General features: G+C 39.1%; 1 protein-coding gene across 1 annotated transcript in view; it reads right to left on the bottom strand.

Annotated features, from left to right (window-relative positions):
• The window catches only part of ASXL2 (ASXL transcriptional regulator 2), a 79,413-nt gene that overhangs the window by 14,178 nt on the left and 41,663 nt on the right, over positions 1–23,572 (bottom strand). The window contains exons 4-7 of the mRNA XM_080813405.1: positions 16,224–16,339; positions 11,505–11,634; positions 10,326–10,469; positions 2,320–2,483 (exon numbers count right to left, since the gene is read on the bottom strand). Coding sequence (XP_080669531.1) covers positions 2,320–2,483; positions 10,326–10,469; positions 11,505–11,634; positions 16,224–16,339 — 554 coding nt within the window. The remainder of the gene's footprint in view (positions 1–2,319; positions 2,484–10,325; positions 10,470–11,504; positions 11,635–16,223; positions 16,340–23,572) is intronic.

Here is a 23,572-nt window from a genome sequence, read left to right as displayed (position 1 = left end):
GATTAAAAATTTAAATGTAACCCTTAAGTCAAAGACAATTTTTTCAGAGAAAATTTAAGTAACTGTTGGGACATCCTAGCAACTGAGGAACTCTTCCCCACCAGCCTCACTTTCTATACCTATCAGGCCCACATTATCTACCCCCCCGCCAACTCCCGCCCAGCTCTAGAGCAGAAACTGGTGAACTTTTCCTGTCAAAGGAGCGACTGCAAGTATTTGAGGCTCTGAAAGGCCATAGGCCCTCTGCTGCCATTACTTAACATCTGCCGCTGCTGCACGAACACAGCTCTATGCCACATGTAAACTAACGCAAGTGACCATACGTCGATAAAACTTTATTTACAAAAACAGGCAGTGGGCTGAAACTGGCCCAAGTTTGCTGGCTGCCGTCTTGTACTCTAGAGAGTGGGCAGAGGGGTGACGGTTTCCCCTGTAAGAACAGGTCATCTGACCTCTGCCTGAATGGTCCAGGAACGAGCAAGTTACTCCACCATAAAAGTCAGTCCATTTTAACAGCTACAGCTGTTAAAAAAATGTTACTTTAACTTCACATCTGCTTTCTGGAGAAACAAGTTTACCTGCTTCCTATGACAGATCTTTAAATATATCTAGAGAGGTGCTTTAATCCATTCCCCTCCTGTAGTCTGTTCTCTGGTCTAAATTATGTCTTTTAACTTCATGGCTGGGCACTCAGACAATGAAATACGGTTTTCAATGTTCCGTCCTAGTAATAACCAGGATTCTACAAGCACCCTAAATTGCATCAGACAGTGAAATTGACTGGAGCTCCATACTTCTAGATATAAGGATGTTATTATTTCTCAAATTACCATGTGTTCTCACCATACTCAAAAAAGGCCACGTAATGTCCTATTAAGAACTTCCCACAGGACTGCACTTCACGGGAAATTGAATAGATAAATTATAAAGTCCCTTTTCGTTCTAGAATTTTATGTGGCAATCCTTCTTCTGAGAGAGGATAAGGGCCATTAGTCAAAAGCCCGTTCTAAGGAACCTGCACTAGAGTTCATAGGCCTTCAGTTAGGTCCAAGCATATTCCCAACCTAATAACCTGAGCCTTTAAAAATAGATGAGAGCAAATCCCAATGAGAAGTTCTTTAAAAACTCTGCAGAAACGTCAGCCTCCTAACTTGTTCGAACCAAAAGGTGGGCATCCCCAAGCTCTAATTTCTCCCAAGAAGTTTTAAGGAGGGAGAAGCAGTAGCTGGGAAGGATCAGCTCTACTTACTTCTTTACCCCATTGCTGGTAGTGTAGCAGACTTACTTGGTCTCCCTGGAAATGGAATCTAACCTGCTTTCCTATGTGCTGACTCACATCATTACACTACTGAAACTAACATCAGTACAGTTTAATAGAAAGATGATATTCTGAGTTAGAAATATTTTATTTTTGACATAGTCAATTAGCTAAGATGAGGTGTATACCTTACTCCTCCTTGATCTCTTAGCACAAATCAGGGTATATTACCACAAACCAGGGTATAAATTTAGTTTTTTTACTGTAAACTAGGGAAAATGCCTCTCTTTCATCTTGTTTTTATCATGATTAGGAAATGAGGGGAGAGCCCATCAGGTTACTTCGAACAGAGTATGTGTTTGGAAATAATGAATAAAAAAACCTCTAGAATTGAATAAACCTTAGAAAATCATAATGATTCTATCTTTCTTTTGTAGAGGAGGAAACAGATGACCAGAAGGGGGAGTGACTTTCTAGTCACTCTTTCCTTGATAAAAGCTTAAATCTCAGATCTTGACCTTATTACTGACCACTCTTAATCTCTCTGGTCCCTACCCAGACATTCCCAAACCTTTGGTATTTCTTCTAGCTATCTTTTTTTAAAGAGTATAAACTATATTGGGTCTTGAAAGTTCTCAATTATGAAAGCAATAAATGTTTTTGTTTTTAAAAAATCTAACAAAAGAATGAAAATAATTAACATCCTTACTCTCTTAAAAAAAAATCCATTCAAAAATCCTTGTTAAATGTCTTAGGCAAGACAATTCTTCCTCTTCGACTGTATTCATTGAATACCTTACTTCCTAATATGATAGCTACATAAAGTTTATTCCATGATCTTGACATTCTGATAAGAGTATTTTCCTAAGACTTACAGGGCGAAACTCTTACGAATACTTACATAAAAATATTCTTATTTCTTGTTTTAGCACCTTTGATACCACTTCTTTATAAGTATATATAAAAAGCTATTTTAAAAGTTTTAAGGAGTGTTAAAGGGGATGAGTGAAGAAAGCTTCGGAAGGGTTTTTTAGAACTGCTTATGCATGAAAATAGCACACCTGTCGATCCACCTCTGGAAGCAGTAGAAGAAGTCGCTGTTGGCAGTCTCCAGGAAGGACGGAAAAGGTGTGCTTGTTGATCAGCGCTCGCAAGTTTGTATTCACCAGAATGGAGTCTGGGGTCTCAACATCAATTTCAGCACATTTAGTCCTTTTCATTTGCCCTATAAAATAGGGGGAAAGAATCATTTGGGCCTCCTTTACATTCTTGTTTCTATTTTAAGTATAGCTTACTCTGCCGTGCAAAAAAATCACAGTTGTAACTACTTTAAATATCACACTGTGAAGAAGTAACACTTAAAAGGATTTTAGAAATTTCTTCTAAGATGAACAAAAGCAAGGCATGACACATACACAAAATTATAAAAAAAAAAATCCAGGGGCGCCTGGGTAGCTCAGTGGGTTAGGGCCTCTGCCTTTGGCTCAAGACATGATCTCGGGGTCCTGGGATCCAGCCCCACATCAGGCTCTCTGCTCAGAGGGGAGCCTGCTTCCTCCTCTCTCTCTGCCTGCCTCTCTGCCTACTTGTGATCTCTGTCTGTGAAATAAATAAATAAAAATTGTTTAAAAAAGAAATCCAGAAAAATTCAAATCTATATATAATATATCATACTGAGATCCTTTTTCCTTCGCCATCGGAATTTTTTCATCAATTTTAATTCTGATTACCTAAAAATGTTGTAACTAAAGAGCTTAGTGGTTTCAAGAAACTTGGTCACTATCAAAAGGTTATAGTCATGACAAAAAATATTATAAACAAAAGACTAACTTGCCAAAAAAATTTGCAAATCCTGACAAAACGTTACAATTCTTCATATTAAAAGTGCATCTAGGGGCACCTGGGTGGCTCAGTGGGTTAAGTGTCTGCCTTCAGCTCAGGTCATGATCTCAAAGTCCTGGGACAGAGGCTCACATGCACTCCCTGCTCAGTGGGGAGTCTGCTTCTCCCTCTCCCTCTGTGCTTCCCCCCACCCCACCATGGCTTGTGCACTCTTTCTGCCTCTCTCTCAAATAAATAAATAAAATCTTTTAAAATAAATAAATAAATGTGCATCCACATGGGGTGCCTGGCTGACTCAGTTGGTAGAACATGCGACTCTTCATCTCTGGGTTGTTGAGTTCAAGCCCCACACTGAGCATAGAGCTTACTTTAAATTAATAAATAGACTGGTAGATATTTTTTTAAAAGTTTAAGGGCATCTATAAATTAACAAGAAAGAAATATTACCATGAGAAAAATAAGCACAGGTAATTACAGGTAATTCATAGTTGACTAACCATAAACAAATCTTATGGTATTAGTATTTTTTTAAAAGGTTTTATTTATTTATTTGATAGACAGAAATCACAAGTACACAGAAAGGCAGGCACAGAGAGAGAGGGGGAAGCAGGCGCCCCGCTGTGCAGAGAGCCCAACGCAGGGCTCGATCCCAGGACCCTAAGATCATGACCTGAGTCGAAGGCAGAGGCTTTAATCCACTGAGCCACCCAAGCCCCCGATATTTTTTTAAATGCCCATTAAACCAATGAACATTTTTGTCTATCAAAATGGCAGATACTGCAATACAGTGATGAAACTACACACGGAAAAAGCAAAGACAACTGTCAAATACTGCTGATGGGTCCCAAATTAATATAATCTTACTGGAAGAAAACTTATAATACATGGCAAAATTTAATGTGCAAGGAATCTAAGATCCAGAAATTTTACGTTTAGAAATACATGCACAAAGCTACACAATCCTGAATGTGGATAACCTCTGCTCCTGGTTGAAGGTGAAGCAAAAGTAATATCTCCTAAGAGGAAAGGATTTCCCTTAAGTTAGGCCCATAGGATCCTACAGGTTAAAATCCAGCACTATCTCATACAGAGACTGCCCTGACAAACCACCAGACACGTTACCATGACAGAGTCAATAGAAACCAAAAATAAAAGGTTTAGACCTAAAAGGACTGCTACCACTGAAACTGTCAGACATAAAATAACGAACAGTGCTGCATGAAATGATTAAAGAAATAAAGCACATGACTGTAAAGATGGGGATAAAATAATCAGGAATAAAGACAATCAGGTCTCAGTAAATTCCACATAATGATCAGTAACAGCAGCAGCAAACACTTCTAGAAGCTTCACTAGTGCCAGGCACTATTCTAAACACTGATATGTGTTCATTCACTTATTTTTCATATAACCCTAGGAAATGAGACACTATTACTGTACATTTCACAGATCAAGAAAATGAGGCTCAGACCTGGTAACTTGCCCAAAATTGTACTGTTAATTAGAGTGCAGGAATTCGAACCCAGCACTGGGGCTTCAGACTCTGTTTTTATCACTGCATAGAGGCAGAGCCATCATAAAGGGCATGAACTCTGACTACTAACTATTTAGGTTAAAAGTTCGTAACAGAGGGGCACCTGGATGGCTCAGTGGGTTGAGCCTCTGCCTTCGGCTCAGGTCATGATCTCAGGGTCCTGGGATCAAGCCCCACATCGGGCTCTCTGCTTGGCAGGGAGCCTGCTTCCTCCTCTCCTGCCTCTCTGCCTACTTGTGATCTTTCTGTCAAATAAATAAATAAAATCTTCAAAAAAAAAAAAAAAGTTCGTAACAGAGACATAAAATACATATATATTTTCTAAAGACCTTATTTTTAATCTCTACACCCACTGTGAGGCTTAAACCTACAACCCTGAAACCAAGAATCACATGTTCCATACACCAAACCAGCCACATGCCCCCAAATCCCAATATATTTCTTTAACTTTTTTATCTAAATTCAATTTAATTAACATACTGGATTATCAGTTTCAGAGGTAGAATTTAGTGATTCATCAATTGCATACAACACCCAGTGCCCATAACATCAAGTACCCTCTTTAATAGGCAGAGAGGCAGACAGAGAGAGAGAAGGGGAAGCAGTCTCCCTGCTGAGCAGAGAGCCCGCTGCCAGGCTCAATCCCAGTATCCTGGGATCATGACCTGAACCGAAGGCAGAGGCTCTAACCCAATGAGCCACCCAGGCGCCCTATCTCTTTCGTTTTAAAAAGCTGCACTATAGTCCAACATATGTAGCATGATTCATTTAATTATACACCCACCCATAGGTGGTTACCATTTTTTGGCTTGCATGAACAATTCTACAAAGGCTCCAGGGAATGAGAGCAGCACCCTAGTTCTGCTCTTCCATATGACTGATGAAATGATAGTGTCAGCATTCCTTGAATAGTTTTCAGCTTTGTGCATTCATTTTGTACCTTCATATCGGAGTCAAACTTTAATTAAAAAAAAATGAATTTCTTTTTTAAGATTTTATTTATTTGAGAGAGAGAGAGAGAGAGAGAGAGACAGTATAAGAGCAGAGAGGTCATCAGGAGAAGCAGATTCCCTGCTGAGCAGGGAGCCCGATGTGGGACTTGATCCAGGGACTCCAAGATCATGTCCTGAGCCGAAGGCAGTCACCCAAGGCGCCACCCAGGCGCCCCAAGAATTTTTTAAAGAAAGCTCTACAGCCAGTGTGGGGCTTGAACTCATGTACCAGAGATCAAGAGTTGCATGCTCCACTGATGAGCCAGCCAGGTGGCCCCTTAAAATTTTAACTGAACTCCTTAAGTGAGATGGAGAAGTAGTAGTTGTAAATTATTCTGATCTATTATTGATCAAATAATGCCCGAGGATATTTTTATATGCCTCACACAAACTGGCTCATTTCTAAAATTTAAAGTTTAAGTCCTCTAATTCTGGTAAAGTTGACCTTGTTTTTTTTTATTTTTTAATTTTTGTTGTTTCTTTTTTATTTTTTAATTTTTCCCACTTTAGATTGCTGTATTCCATCATATTATACTTGAAATCTAAGCTATGTTTTTTTTCCCCTGACTGAATCTCGGATGTAAAAATACATGATATACACTATTTTATTGAAGTTAAAACAAATTATACCAATGTAAACTAAAAAACGTTTCATGTGAATTATCTAATTTACTTTTATTATTTGTTTTACACAAAATGTACAGCTTCTTCCATACACTTAAAAAATACTCATCATGAGGGCACCTGGGTGGTTCAGTTACCTGTCCAACTCATGATTTTGGCTTAGGTCATGATCTCAGGGGTCAGGGGATCAAGCCCTGAGTTGGGCTCTGAGCTCAGTGGGGAGTCTGCTTAAGATTCTCTTCCTCTTCCTCTGCCCCGCCTTCTTGTGCAAGTGCTCACTTGCTCCCTCCCACCTTCCCCTTCCTCTTCCCCCACCACTCTCTGAAATAAATAAATAAATACTTAAAAAAAAAAAATAGGGGCCCCTGAGTGGCTCAGGGGGTTGGGCCTCTGCCTTCGGATCAGGCCATGATCTCATGGTCCTGGGATAGAGCCCCGCATCGGCCTCCCTGCCTCTCTGCCTACTTGTGATCTCTGTCTGCCAAATAATAAAATAATAAAATAAATAAATAAGTAAAAAATAAAATAAGTAAGAATTCTTGAAAGCTGGGAGCACCTGGCTGGCTCAGTCAGTGGAGTGTGTGACTCTAAATCTCAAGGTTGTGAGTTCAAGACCAAGTTGGGTACAGAGATTGGTTGAAAATAATAAAATCTTTAAAAAAAAAAAGAAAAGAAAAGGAGAAATAATTTTTTTAAATTAACTTATTTATTTGACAGAGAGAGAGGGAACATAAGCAGGGGGAGTGGGAGAGGGAACAGACTTCCCACGGAGCGGGAAGCCCAACACAGGGCTCGATCCTAGGACTCTGGGATCATGACCTGAGCCAAAGGCACATGCCTAACGACTGGGCCACCCAGGCATCCCAAAGAATTCTTGAAATCCAAACTTGCCTTTCTGGGACTGATTTAAATTTTAATTATAGGGGCGCCTGGGTGGCTCAGTGGGTTAAAGCCTCTGTCTTCGGCTCAGGTCATGATCCAGGGGTCCTGGGATCGAGCCCCACGTCGGGCTCTCTGCTCAGCAGGGAGCCTGCTTCTCCCTCTCTCTCTGCCTGACTCTCTGCCTACTTGTGATCTCTGTCTGTCAAATAAATAAGTAAAATCTTTAAAAAAAAATTTTAATTATAGTGCTTTTGGAAAATTACGCTACATTAGGGGATGTAGAGGCATCTGCAGTCCCGCAGGAGCTGTGACTCAGGTGCCCTGGCGCCTGCAGAGAGCAGAACCTATCGAATTTGTTCCTGCTCCCCAAGAACACGCTTAAGTGACAGGTAAGGCAGGAAGGGAAATAATTTAAAGATTACCAGGCACAATTCAAGAACCTAGTCTACAACTTGCTGGAGGTGCCAGCTTCTTTGCCTACTGTCCTCCTTCCAGCAGCCAGACAACTTCCTTGTAAACGTTGGTTTGCTTCTGGGTGGACTATAAAATGGTGCATTTTTGTTAGAGGTAGTATCTGTCATAAACTAAGCATACCCTTTGATCATCAATTCCACTACCAAAGATTAAAAATATTCATAAATTACATACTTATAGAAGGTATACTAATATGTCAAATCCAGAGCTTGATCTCATGGCCCTGAGATCATGACCTGAACTGAAATCAAGAGTAAGATCCTTAACTTGACTGAGCCACCAGGCGGCTTTTCTTTTGTTTTTTGGTTTTTTTTTAAGATTTTATTTATTTACTTGACAGACAGAGATCACAAGTAGGCAGAGAGAAAAGCAGAGAGAGAGGAGGAAGCAGGCTCCCTGCTGAACAGAGAGCCCGATGCAGGGCTCGATCCCAGGACCCTGAGACCATGACCTGAGCCGAAGGCGGAGGCTTAACCCACTGAGCCACCCAGGCACCCTCTTATTTTTTAATAAATAATTTCATAAAAACAAAACAAAAAAAGCACAGTCTAAAAATATTATTAATTCTGTTGTCACACTTAACAGCTTGGAAGGGGCTGGAACCTATAAATGGGTCTGGTATAAACTAATCCTATGAATTTTGTCAGCATTGCTGCATATCTTTTAGGCTCTATTCTGCTACTGAGATGTTTACCAACCCAATTCTTACATCTTTATATATGAAGTATTTTCTTTCTCTTTGGTTGCTTTTTTGGAATCTTCACATTATCCTGGGTGTTTTAAAATTTGAAAGAATTTGCCTTGGAACAGGTTTCCTTTTACTCATGTTTCTTTCTTTTTTAAAAAAAAATATTTTATTTATTTATTTGACAGAGAGAAAGAGATCACAGGTAGGCAGAGATAGGCGGGGGTGGGGGGGAAACAGGCTCCCCGCTGAGCAGAGAGCCCGATGTGGGGGCTCGATCCCAGGACCCTGAGATCATGACCTGAGCGTAAGGCAGAGGCTTAACCCACTGAGCCACCCAGGTGCCCTTTATTCATGTTTCTTGACACCAATTATGAACTTTTATCTTTGGAATCTGTGGCTTTCAATTCTCTGGAATTTTATTATTTCTCTTATTATCTTAACCCCCCTTTCAATTTCTGTTCTTTCTGATGGTCCTACTATTTTTTTTTTTAAAGATTTTATTTATTTGTCTGAGAGAGAGAGCACAAGGAGGGGGAAAAGCAGGCAGAGGGAGAGGGAGAAGCAGGCTCCCTGTGGGCTTGATCCCAGGACTCTGGGATCATGACCTGAGCTGAAGGCAGACGCTTAACCGACTGAGCCACCCAGATGCTCCATCTATTATTACTTTTTATATAATACTTTTTATATAATACTTTTTATATAATCTGGAACTCTTTGCTTATTCTTTGGTCTTTAAAACCGCAGTCTGTTCTTTCATGGATGCAATATCATCTTTTATATCTTTCTGTGGGTATTACAGTTTTTAAAGTTGTTTGTTTTAAATCTTCCTGAATTGCCTGTTTCTTCAGAATCTAGATTTCAGATTCTGTGTCTCATGTGTCTTCTTCAAAGATAATCATAAATAATCACAATGGAAAGGCATTAAAAAGGCTGACTCAAAATTTTGGGTGGATAGGTGGGTCTTACAGAATTGTGTGCTTCCCAGAAGTGTGACCAAGATGATTTCTATTTAGCTGGGAATCTATAAATTTGCCTGCAGATGTTTTTTTGTAGGCTATTCAATTTTTTTAAAAAGATAGTATTTATTTATTTGGCAGAGAGAGAGAGAGCACAAGTAGGGGGAGAAGCAGGGAAGGGGAGAAGCAGGGAAAGGGAGAAGCAGGGAAAGGGAGAAGCAGACTCCTCGCTGAACGGGGAGTCCAATGCGGGGCTCAATTCCAGGACCCTGGGATCATGACTTGAGCCACCCAGGGGCCCTAAGGCTATTCAATTTCTTAAGGCACCAATCCACCCGTCTGCTGCTGGAACACAGCTGGGGCTGGAAGGAAGCTGTAGTGACAGAAATATGCCTTACAAAAAAAAAAAAAAAAGAAAAGAAATATGCCTTACTACTAGCATTCTGGAAGCCAAGCAGATCACTATTAGTATTTATATTTTTCTTGATTTCAGTACAGTCTCATTATCTGCCATTAGCCATGAGTGGTATCTCTGAGTTTGAAGTCTGTATGGTTGAATTTCACCTCAAAAATAAACCACTTATCTCCTGCCAGGGTGAGGCATCAAACTGCTTCTTATTAACCTTCAAAAAAGGTTCTACTTTTCAAACCTGAACTTCACCCTTCCCCACTACGATATACGAGGTCTCCTATTCTTGACTCTTTCTGGTGTTCTGCAGCCTTAGCTAGCTTGCTTGTTATTGACATCAGCTGCTCAGCATCCAGTTCTCATCAGTTTCTTGACACTGCTTGCTGATCTGTTGTCTCCTTGTTTTCTTCACCCTTGTGATTCTAATCTTTTGTATTTCCATATTCCCATCTTAGTGGGATTTCAAAGGGAGCAGGAAAAAAGGGTCAGTTTACCATGTTTCAATATGAGTCCTTCTCCTTTTCTGTGCACAGAAGTAAGGCATAAATAATGCCGGACAAAACAACCTACTGCCAGAAAAAGAACCAAACCACAAAAGAGCTGATGAATTTCAAACACAGAGTTGACAAATTAAGATGCAGAACCAAAGTTTGTAAATTAACTTACTTGTGTGGAGCCTGTCAGACCTCTGGAATGACTTCTTCCCCAAGCCTAGCAAGGGATTTTCCACTTGAACGGAACACGAGTAGCTAGAACTGGAGTTGTGAGGGCTGCTTGACCGCCCATCAGATGGCTTTCCTTCCCATATAGCTAAGAGAAAAGATACATCAAAGACTGGTGACACTGAGGTTACAGATAGAAACCAATCGAACAAATCATTCAATACAAACTGAAAGGAGTTATGTGTGATGCAATGTGACCCTGCAAATGTGTTTTGAGTCTGCAAATTCAGAGTTAAAAAGGAAAATAAAATCACTTCCTTCTCCCAACACATTATTTGCTTCTGGTGGTAAACTTCCCTCCTAACAAAAATGCAAAGTTCTGCAAGATGCCGTTTAAATTTGGCAGGCCCATATAACCAGCTAGGATTAAAATGAATGGATAATAAAATACAAAGTCTGTATCTAATCTGGGGGTTAGATGAAAAACAAAACAAAACGAACAACAACAAAAATCCAAAGGCCTGTGTTTATATCTAATGGAAACGCAAATGTAGCCTATGTTCTTAGGAAAGCTTTTTATCTTTTTTTTTCAAAAGCTTTATCATTTTTTTTTAGAGATTACTTGTGTCTTTTTTTTTTTTTTAAGATTTTATTTATTTATTTGACAGAGAGAGAGATCACAAGTAGGCAGGGAGGCAGGCAGAGAGAGAGGAGGAAGCAGGCTCTCTGCAGAGCAGAGAGCCCGATGTGGGGCTTGATCCCAGGACCCTGGGATCATGACCTGAGCGGAAGGCAGAGGCTTTAACCCACTGAGCCACCCAGGAGCCCTGAAAGCTTTTTATTTTTAAAGGGGAAAGCTGGTGAAGAGTTTAGTCTGAGTTTAGTCTTGGCAACATCACTTTGTAAGGTCACTGATTAGAGGCATCCAATATTACTGGATTAGACATCTTGGAAGTCAGTCATTGATTTCATTCTAATGTGCCTATTTTGCCAATTTATTTTTTCATAACTGCATGATGATTCTGCATAAAATTTTCCCATTTATCCTGAAAGGATTTATATTGATGATCTGGCAGTAACAGACTACGTAAAGAAACCCAGTAACTTGAAAATAAATAAGGTATACAAATTAGAAAAATAGCCTAGGAACACTGGAAAAAGACAGACACCCATGTCTGCCTACCAGGTTTGGTGGGTGCAGAGTCACTGGATGCTTTGACAGTCTTCAGAGAGAGAGCCTGGTTGGAGGAGATGGACATGCTCGGCCTGCATTGCTGTTGCTGCTGCTTCTTTTGCTGTTGCTGTTTCAGAGCCTATAAGAGAAAACTAATTAGAAGCAATAAAATAAAATCATTTTTTAGTAATAACAGAAACTGAACGACTGCTGTTTAAGTGATGAGCAGCATGATGATCATCCAATTTCTTTGAAACCTATCAAAGTAAACAAGAACCTAAATGAAACCAATTAAATGCAAGCCCAAAATGATATTTAAGAGTCGGAATATTTTTTGTCAGTATTACTCTTGTGTATAAATATGAGAATTACTCACAAACATTTTTAGAACTTAAAATCACCAGTAAGGCATGGACTTTCCATACTTGTAGCAGCAAAAAATTAGAGGTTTCCAATCTTTGCTGGAAATAAAATTCTAAGCCCTTCACCAAAAAGAGTACCATTTCTATTAGCTCTATGTAGAAATATAAATATTTAGCTTACATCTATTTCAGAGAGGATACACTTGAACAATAGGTGTTAAATAATTACTTGATTCTTATCTCCTGTAAGAGCGGTAAGATTTGGCACAATGACCAAATCCTCAGCAATTTACTGCAACACAGTAAAGAGAAGGGAAGGGAAGTCAGAAAACACTAGTTCCAGAAATAGTATAGTTTCTTCTGGCTATTTCAGCATAGTTTCATTTCTATAATGTTTCTAGTTTATATCAAACACTACACTAAACTATTCAGAATGAATAAGAAGACAGTTAGCTTCCTACAATTTAGCCATGAAAATATGCAAAGACAACTTTTTAACACGAGGTTTAAAAAAAGACACAGAAACTAAGAAAGTTAAGCTACATTTCGGAAAAAGATTGGAAATCTATGACCTTGCTAAATAACCTTCAAGAGAATCATGCAAAAAAAAAAAAAAAAAAATGTGGAGTAACTGGCTACTTGGTTCCCACTGCCTCTTCATACTCATCTCCCGCTATGTTCTACAGGCATGGTGCAACAACGGATCTTGACCTAAGCTGCCAAAGGAAAAAATTAACTGAGTGAGTCAGGGGTCTGGCTCACACTCACCTACAACATTTATAACAACCAAGACAGAAGCACAATGTATAAAAAATCGTCAGTGCTGTCTGATCACTGATTACAGCTTCGCTCTCACTCTCTGCAATCAGCACAGAAAACGTTCATAGGCTTCCAGGGTGGCAGCCACTGGGTCTTTCCCTGTCACTCACAATATCCAGATATTCTAGGATAATGCAAAATTTAAAAGAACCATTTGATCTCATCTATTCCTGTTGTGATTGTGTAAATCGGATACATGATGGAAAGAAGTAACTTACAGCCTCTCTTAAGAACTATACTAAGTAGTTTTTTCCTCCCTCAGTAGTTTATAAACTCTGTTCATAATTCTATTTTAAAAACAACAACAACAAAAACCTTCATTATGGTAAAGGATAACTTATATTGAAGTAATTTTTCTCACCTAACACTATAAAAAACATACACTGGAGGCAAGATCTTTACATGCCAATGACCTAATTTACAAACTTTTCCATACTGATACTCTTTAAAGAAAACACATTTGACTCTTGGTATTACAGGAATAGTATACATGTCATCCATTACCTAACAAGGTTTAGGAAAATACATGCCTTTTTCTTGTGGAAGAAAGCATCTTATATTTCTTAAAATCTTTCGAAGAACTTATAAAAATACATCTGCTGTGAGATTATCCAGGCAGACAGCAATGAATCCTATCAAATTTCTGAAACTCTTTAATAAAAGTGCTTTTGCTTTAAATACTCCTTTAAATACTTAAAGGACCACATAATTTTTAAAACTTCAATTACATAGATAATACATGACTGCATCTTTACCATTTAATTCAAACATAAAGCTAAACTCTCTTGACCACCAGTCTTGTCCCTTAATCTTCAGATATAACTACAGTCAATTTATTTTTCCTTATTGAGCTTTTTTAAAATACTGACATGTGTATGTTTCTATTAAAAATAAAATATTATTTTGTGGGTATGTGTTTATTTTTTATCAATGGTATCATGCTCTGCATGTTGGAATACAACTTAATTTTAGTGATTCAACATTCTAGTGTGGCAATGCTTCCATGTCTATACATATAAAACAATCACATTACAAACTCTTAATCTTGCACAATTATCCAGCATATAGAAATAGCATAATTTACGAAGGAAGTCCCTAGCTGATATATAATTGGTTACTTGCAAGTTTTTGCTATTATAAACTTGAATGCAATTATTTTTCTGTGTGTAATTGGAACGTATATTTGTATTTTTCTTTCTTTTTTTTTTTTTTTAAAGATTATTTATTTATTTATTTGACAGACAGAGATCACAGGCAGAGAGAGAGGAGGAAGCAGGCTACCTGCTGAGCAGAGAGCCTGATGCGGGGCTCGATCCCAGGACCCCGAGATCATAACCTGAGTCGAAGGCAGAGGCTTTAACAGACTGAGCCACCCAGGTGCCCCTATTTGTATTTTTCTAATCTACGTTCCAAAATGTTCAAATGCTTAGTTGTAAGGGATGTGCATTTACAATTTTAGTAGATGATCACAAGACTTCTTTCCAAAGTACAGTAACTTATATTGCACCAGCAAACTACCAGTAGCCATTTTTCTATACACTTGACATTGCCTGATAATTAAGTTCTTTAGTTTATACCAATCTGAGGATAAAAGTAAATCTGTCGGGGCACCCGGGTGGCTCAGTGGGTTAAAGCCTCTGCCTTTGGCTCAGGTCATGATCCCGGGGTCCTGGGATCGAGCCCCGCATTGGGCTCTCTGCTCAGTGGGAAGCCTGCTTCCCCCTATCTCTCTGCCTGCTTCTCTGCCTACTTGTGATCTCTGTCAAATAAAATCTCTTAAAAAATAAAAAATTAAAAAATAAATAAAAGTAATCTGTCAATATTCAGTTAATATTAGTGAATTTGTATTGATCATTTGCATTTCAAAAAAAACAAGTTCTTTGAAAAGCCCGATAACAGAGACCAATGACAAGTAGCACTGGAGGGAAAAAAGACACATTATAAATGTACAACACTGAGGAACAAAAAAGAAAATGTAAAGGAATACTGCTATAACTTTATGCAAGTATTTTTAAAAGTCAGATGAAATAGACTATTTTTCTAAGAGAAATATACAAAATTAAGAAAAAATTTTTTCCAAAATTAGTTCAAAAAGGAATAAAATGAGTAACAGATGAAACTGAAATGCTAAGAAAACAATTCTTTTTTTTTTTTTTAAAGATTTTATTTATTTATTTGACAGACAGAGATCTCAAGCAGACAGAGAGGCAGGCAGAGAGAGAGGAAGGGAAGCAGGCTCCCTGCTGAGCAGAAAGCCTGATGCGGGGCTCGATCCCAGGACCCCGGGATCATGACCTGAGTCGAAGGCAGAGGCTTTAACCCACTGAGCCACCCAGGCGCCCCCCCCCTTTTTTTTTGTTTTTAAAGATTTTATTTATTTGACAGAGAGAGATTACAAGTAGGCAGAGAGGCAAGCAGAGAGAGAGGAGGAAGTAGGCTCCCTGCCAAGCAGAGAGCCCGATGCGGGGCTCGATCCCAGGACCCTGGGATCATGACCTGAGCCGAAGGCAGAGGCTTTAACCCACTGAACCACCCAGGCGCCCCTAAGAAAACAATTCTTAATTGTTTTCCAAAATCTAGAAAAATAAGTGACCTACCCAACTTATTTTATTAACTCTGGAACCACCCTGATTCCAAAACTGTACAAGTATTATACAAGAAAACAGCAAAATCCAAGCAAAAATCTTAAATAAGAAAAATTCAGGGGCGCCTGGGTGGCTCAGTTGGTTAAGCGGCTGCCTTCGGCTCGGGTCATGATCCCAGCGTCCTGGGATCGAGTCCCGCATCGGGCTCCTTGCTCAGCAGGGAGCCTGCTTCTCCCTCTGCCTCTGCCTGCCACTCTGTCTGCCTGTGCTTGCTCTCTCTCGCTCTCTCTGACAAATAAATAAATAAAATCTTTAAAAAAAATTGATAACATATTAAAAAATACGTAACAAACCTAAGTATATGTTAACATTAGAAAATTCTAGCCACGGGGGCGCCTGGGTGGCTCAGTGGGTTAAGCCTCTGCCTTTGGCTCAGGTCACGATCTCAGGGTCCTGACACAGAGCCCCGCATCGGGCTCTGCTCAGCAGGGAGCCTGCTTCCCCCCCCCCTCTCTGCTTGCCTCTCTGCCTACTTGTGATCTCTCTCTGTCAAATAAATAAATAAAATCTTCAAAAAAAAAAAAAAGAAAGAAAATTCTAGCCATGTAAGCCTGTATATTAGCAAATTTAAAGAGAAAAGCTACCTGGTCATCCCAATGAATGCTGAAGAAACAAACCTGAAAAGTTCAACACCTATTCATAATTTAAAAACTACAAACATGCACACAAACCTCTTAGCAAATTAGGAACAAATAAAGAGCTTTTAAAACGTGATAAAAAGACTAGCTACCACAAACCTAAAACACTCAAGTACATAAATTATTAAAACCAAATTGGGAAACTGCATGAAATTTCTCCTTAAAAGGACCTAATGCCCTTTCAAGAAATTTTCAGTGACTTCTAGAATCATGAATTTGTAATGTAGGAGATAAGACTTGATATACACAGATCAGCATGATTACCTGCTTTAGTGCCTTCTTGCTGTGCTTCTGTGACGGAGAAATGACTTTACCTGCTGGAATGGTAGGTGATGGGCAGCCTGACTGGGGAGAGGATGGCTGTGACAGTCTAGACGATACTAATGGAGAGAAAAATGACAATAAATAATGTGGTTATCACAGTTGGTATCAAGCACCATTCCTTCCCCAATCATATGCTGCTACCTGTATTAAGAACTGTGACCAAACACTTTTGGGAAGGATCTTCTTTTTGGAGTTCTACTGCAAACAGCCTCCCTTTTCAGATTATTTCCTCAGAAAGCTCTAGTGAAGGGTGATAGGATGGGGAAGGGATGGGTGTTAGTATTCATTACTTTTCATTCTTTGATTTTTTCAATAGATTGACTGAAACAGGAAGCAGAATATAACCATGAGTCATCAAATTAGATAAAACCTGAGAAGATTCTAGACCCTGCTGGATAGTCTGTAGGTTCTTAATGTAAATCTAAAGACAACATGATATAGTGAAAGAGCCCTGGGCTGACAGAATGGGTCCTGGTCTTCCCTATCATTAAAATGAAGACAGTAAGACCATTCTACCTCAAAAACTCTACTACAACTTTAATTCTTAATATTCCTTCATCTCTTAAACCAACAGTTTCCGGCCCACCAGTGGGAGAGGGTGCTTCGGGACTTCTCTCATGGAAGCAATGCACATTTGCACGGGTGTAATTCCTCTCTCCTTCACTACTTGTCTCAGACCTCATCAGAGCTTGCCCAAACCTTAGCCTTACGTGAGTTACAGTTTTCCTTCCCTTCAGAAGCCTATACCCTACTATATAGGGTATAGTATATACCCTATTTTTATGTTCTGTAAAGTTCAGCATTGCATTACTCATGGTAAGAGGTGACAAATAAAATGCTGATTCAGGCCCCTTAAAAACAGAAATAATAAAACAGTAATCCCTACTGCCAGTGATGACTCTGGAAGACTAGATGCTTCCTAACACCTTCTCCGTTCCACAGTAACTGGACTGAAAAGGCCCGGATAGGAAAATGGCATCTCATGGCATGACTACAGAGCTTAACGACACCATATAAAGCTTGTTGGTGGGTAGCGACCTGACATAACAATGCAGAAGCATGGTTCACTGGACTATACAAGTTTGGGAAAACTGCTTTTCAACAGATTCTTCTAAGTCCTAAGAAAGGAATACTTAGCAGATAACATTTAAAGAGGATGCAACAGCAAACAATACTAAGAAGGTGACTTATCACACTCGGCATACCTGCCTTTGCACTCCCACCCTTATGATCAGGTTGATATATGGGAAAGAACTGACATAAAGTACAACATCAAGAAAAAATTCAGTGTGATATATCGTACAAAATACAAAAATAAAGATGGATAATTCTTGAGATAACTGAGCAGCAAAAAGAAACCACATCCTTGGTCTAATTATGTTGAGCAATTTAAAAAAAACAACAGCTTTACTGATCTAAGATTTATGTAAGATACAACTCACCTAAAGTGTGAAATTTCAATGGCTTTGGTTAAAAGTTGTGCAACCATTACCAGAATCAATATTCACCACCCACAAAAGTCCTGTACTGGCTGGCTATCACCCCTCTTTTCCCTAACTATGCCCCTAGTGCTATGCAATCACTAATCTACATTATGTCCCTATACATTTGCCTATTCTAGACCTTTCATATAAATGGAATCAGACAATACGAGCTCTTTTGTGACTGGCTTTTTTCCACTGAGCATGTTTTGAAGTTTGATCCATACTGAAGCATGGATCAATACTTCCTTCTTATCATCGAATAATAGACCATTGTATGCAAATGCTGCATTTTGTTTGTTCATTAGCTGATGGGACAATTTGGGTTTTTTTCCCATTTTGGCCATTCTGAAATATGATATGAAGAACACTAATTAGCATGATTTTGTGTTGGACATATATTTTCAATTCTTCTCGGTTCAGATCTTAAAGTCGAACTGCTGGGTGTCTTACATCAACTTTATGTTTAACTTTTTGAGGCACCGTCAAAATGTTCTCCAAAATGGCTATACCATTTTTACAATTCCACAGGAATGTATGAGGGTTCTAATCCTTCTCAACACTTGTTACTGCCTGTCTTTGATTTGACCAATGTTCTTAAAGGGACATAATAAAAATAAAGACTATTAATATTTGACTATGTTCCTTCTTTTTTTTTAAGATTTTATTTATTTATTTGACAGAGATCACAAGTAGGCAAAGAGACAGGCAGAGAGACAGGAGGAAGCAGGCTCCCCGCTGAGCAGAGAGCCCGATGTGGGGCTCGATCCCAGGACCCTGAGATCATGACCTGAGCCGAAGGCAGAGGCTTAACCCACTGAGCCACCCAGGTGCCCCTGTTCCTTCCTTTTAATGGTTTGCAGAAATCTGAAAATATACATTTCCTAACCTGCCTCAAATACTACCCGAGAATAAACAGAAAACAAACGAAATAATTCTATTAAAGTATGTAAGAATTCCACTTTGCAGTCTGAAAAGGAGACAATAAAGCTATCTGTAAGTACCAGGGAAAACTATTTGGACCATTCCCCCTTACGGCAAAAGCCCTTTCTAACAAATGAACCATAAACATATCTCAAGCCAGATGAACTAAGTAATGAAAATTTCAGGACCCACCAGTAAGGAACATCTCCCGGAACTAACTTAATGCCAAGTACAGGTCTCATAACATCTATGAAACTTAAACTTTGTCCTAACTTTTAAATATTAAAGGCTTAAAAACATGGTGAGAAACTTCTGTCCTGTAATTACTTCCAGTGGCTACACCATCTTCAAACACGATATTATTAGTAAGAACAACTAAAAGTAACTATCTCGTATGCCTCTAACAGCATGCTAGGTTCATCTGAACAGAATTTCATTGAACTACCCTCTAAGACGGTACAAGTGAGGCGCTTGGGTGGCTCAGTCATCAAGCGTCTGCCTTCAGCTAAGGTCATGACCCCAAGGCTCTGAGATCCAGTCCCATATAGGGCTCCCTGCTCCCTGCTCAGGGCTCTCCCTCTCCCATTCATCCTGCTTGTGTTCCCTCTCTCACTGTGTCTCTCTCTGTCAAGTACGGGCGATCTTAAAAAAAAAAAGTAAGATGGGTACAAGTCCTTTCTATTCCCATCCAACCTCTTCCAATTCTACCCTCATAAATAACTAAATGATATATTTGGCTTAGCATCCTTACTGACATTTTTCTACACAAATAAAAACATGAAAAGATTTTTAAAGACATATATTTATTTTTTAAAACGTTTTATTTATTGATTTGAGACAGAAAGAAAAAGAAGCACAAGCAGGGGGTACCGGAGGAGAGAGAGAAGCGGACTCTCCACTGAGCAGGGAGCCTGACACAAGGCTCAATCCAAGGACATATATTCATACATAAATTTCAAATATACACATTCTTTGTATATTGTAATATCATCTAAATTTTACATATCAGGAAGTTTAATTAGTTTACCAGAGGACTCAGACAGGGGCACAGCCAAGATTCAAACTCAGTATATTTTCAAAATGAGTGGGTACTTGTTGTGGGCTGAATGGTGGCCACCAAAAAATTACGTCCTAATCCCCAGAATCTGTGCATGTTACATTATTTGGAAAAAGACTCGTGGCAGATGTAATTAAGTTAAGGATCCTGAGATCATCCTGGATTATCTCAGTGTCCTAAATCCAATGACACAGAGGGCAGAAAAGAAGGTGAAGACAGGCAGAGATTGCACTGATGCGGCCACAAGGCAGGGAAGTCAGCAACCACTAGAAACTGAAGAATGCAAGAAACAGAGTTCTCCCCTAAAGCCTCCACAGGGAGTGTGGCTAACACCCTGATTTCAGATTTCTGGCCTCCAGAAAGTGAGAAAATAAATTTCTGTTGTTTTTAAGGCACCTTAAAACCTGTTGTTTTAAGGCTTGTGATAATTTGTTACAGCAGTCTCAGTAAACTAATGGTATGTAAAACTGATTCTGAAGTGTCATGATCAACCCACTGATGTTTATGTATTTGAAATGTTTGAATCAAAAACGATCATTACGAATTTGGCACTCAAACTATAACCTTCTGGTTTTATGGGAGACCCTTCAAGTTGTAAACCACCTCTGGGACATGGCTTCAGCAGTATCCAGCTTCCTCACTATCTGCCACAAGAAGTGTCTCAGGCAACCTTGCATATTTTTTTGCCCAACTTGGATCAGCCCCTTCTACAAAGACCCTGGTGTCTTTTAACTGGAAATGTTGTTAAAAGTACACGTGGTGCATGGCAGGGAGTGCTCACTGCTACAGGGTTACGGCTGGTTCTAGGACTTTTCAATGGTTGGAACAAGAAAGGCCCTTCTTTTAGAAAGAGAAAAATAAATTCATGGATGGATACCAAACTAAATTTAAGATTATAGGACTGGCACCTAACTTTTCTGATTCTATTATTCTATCACTTTTCTTCTTCCTTGATAATCCTGGTTCCTGATAACATTACTGTAATTATTAATTTGCTTTCTGCTATAGATCTAATTTCAAAGAAACCATACCTATTACTGAAAATAAGACAAGTGAATGAACTTTAAGATTTATTGGTGTTTGGTCTCCTGTAACTAAGATATATTCCAAGCAACATACTTATGTCATTATGCCACAAATCTGACATATTCCTGAGCTTGTTTTGTTTCATATTTCTAAAAAGTACATTTTAAAAACTTATTTTAATGATGTAAAGTGATAAAACAACTTACTTCCATGTGAGTCTAGCTCCCTCCCCTGTATATACCTCTTTATTCTCTCCCCATTTAGGAGGTCATTTATATTAATTTAAATCCTTCCACTGTTTTTTAAAAATATTTTTAAAAGATTTGGGGCACCTGGGTGGCTCAGTGGGTTAAAGCCTCTGCCTTCAGCTCAGGTCATGATCCCAGGGTCCTGGGATCGAGCCCCACATCAGGCTCTCTGCTCAGCGGGGAGCCTGCTTCCCTTCCCCTCTATCTGCCTACCTATGATCTCTGTCTGTCAAATAAATAAATAAAATCTTTAAAAAAAAAATTTTTTTTAAGATTTTATTTATTTATTTAACAGAGAGAGAGAGAGAGAGAGAGATCACAAGTAGGCAGAGAGAGAGGGGGAAGCAGGCTCCCTGCTGAGCAGAGAGCCTGATGCGGGGCTCGATCCCAGGACCCTGAGATCATGACCTAAGCTGAAAGTAGAGGCTTTAACCCACTGAGCCACTTAGGTGCCAACCCCTTCCATTGTTTTTTTACTTGTGTTTTTGTTTTGGTGAAAACAGTACAGATATTTTAATACTTTAACTCACTGAAGCAAAGAATCAAGTATCATAAGCTGTCCAGAATATTGATTTTTTAAAAACTTAATATATTCAATATATCCTTGGGAACATTCTGGAACAGAATATAGAGATCTTCCACATTCCTTTTCATAGGTACACAGAATTCCACTGTGCAGATGTACTATAATTTCTTCAACCAGAATGATGAGTATATTGGTTCTTTCTGGACTTTTGCTCTTATTACTACAGTCTTAACCAGTGGCTCTTAAGGTGTTACACTAGGGAAAACACAATCAGTATTAAAAAATCTGTTGGAGGGGCGCCTGGGTGGCTCAGTTAAGCATATGCCCTTGATCCCAGGGATCTGGGATAGAGCCTCACGCTGGACTCCTTGCTCAGCAGGGAGTCTGCTCCTCCCTCTCCCGCTCTCCCTGTACTCACTTCTCCCTCTCAAATAAATAAAATCTTTAAAAATTAAAAATCTGTTGGAAATGAAATTACTAGATCCCAGCCCAGGTCCACCGAATCAGAAACTCTGAAGGTAGGGCCCAGGAATCTGTGTCAAAATAAGCTCCATGGGGGCGCCTGGGTGGTTCAGTTCTTAAGCGTCTGACTTTGGTTCATCAGGCTCCCCGCTCAGCAAAAAGCCTCCTCCCTTTCCCATTCCCCCTGCTTGTGTTCCCTCTTTCGCTGTTTCTCTCTGTCAAATATATAAATAAAATCTTTAAAAAAAAAAAAAAAAAAAAGAAAGCTCCACGTAAATCTGATGCATGCTCAAGTTTGAGAAGCATTAGTTTAAGCTATGTTATTTATTTTTTTTTTTTTAAAGATTTTTTTTTTATTTATTTATTTGACAGAGAGAGATCACAGTAGACAGAGAGGCAGGCAGAGAGAGAGAGAGGGAAGCAGGCTCCCTGCTGAGCAGAGAGCCCGATGTGGGACTCGATCCCAGGACCCCGAGATCATGACCTGAGCCGAAGGCAGCGGCTTAACCCACTGAGCCACCCAGGCGCCCCAAGCTATGTTATTTTGTATTGTTGATGGTGTGTCTGTGGATTGATTCTGAGAAGTGGGTTTGCTGAGTCAGGGCATAAAATCACATGCTTCCAGAAACAGTTTAAAGTTTCATTATTCTCAGGTTTAAAAGGAATTCACGCATGTTTTCCCTAAGTACTTCGTTTCATGTTTTACATTATATCCCTCATTTTTTTGGAATTTATTCTAGAGTATGGTATGAAAAATGGACCCATTTAACATATGGTTGAATTTCCCTGAAAAACCATTTAAGTATGGTGTTCATTTGAAGGGGAGCTCTTCTATATCACTATTTGAATGAAAACTTGTTGTTTAGATTTTCTACCTCTACTGGGTTCAATTTTTATGCAATCTATTTTCCTACAAAATCATCCCATTTCATCTAAGTTCTTAAAGTACTGTGAAAAAGTTTTTCTTGTTTTGGGTTTACTTCAACCTGAATTTGTGTATGTAGGTCTTTTCCCTTTTTTAAAAAAGGTGGATCAGTGCTTTCTTCACTGCATACCACAAATTTTGATACATTGTTTTCATTTTCATTCACTTCAAAATATTTAAAAATTTCTCAAGATTTCTTCTTTGACCCTTGTTTTTATTCAGAGTGTGTTGTTTAATCTCCATGTATTTTGCTATTTTCCAGTTATCTTTCTTTTTTAAAGGTTTTATTTATTTATTAAGGAGGAGAGCCATGCACACACATAAACCAGGGGCTGGGCAGCAGACGCCACGCTGAGCAGGGAGCCTGACGTGGGGCTCCATCCCAGAACCCCAGGATCACAACCCAAGCCGAAGGCAGACACAACCAACTAAGACACCCAGGAGCCCTCCAGTTATCTTTCTATTACTGATTTCTAGTTTAACTATGATCTGAGAGCAGACATTACATAATTTCCACTCCTTTAAATTTGTTAAGGCATGTTTTATGGCCCAGAAGAAACTATTTTCATGTCAGTGGGAGAGGCAATTTTCTTAAGGATGTACTGGATTATATTAAAAATTGGGAAATTGTATTCATCAA

The sequence above is a fragment of the Martes martes genome (genome assembly GCF_963455335.1).
Source record: "Martes martes genome assembly, chromosome: 9".
Lineage (NCBI taxonomy): Eukaryota > Metazoa > Chordata > Mammalia > Carnivora > Mustelidae > Martes > Martes martes.
This window is presented reverse-complemented; position numbering and strand designations above follow the sequence as displayed.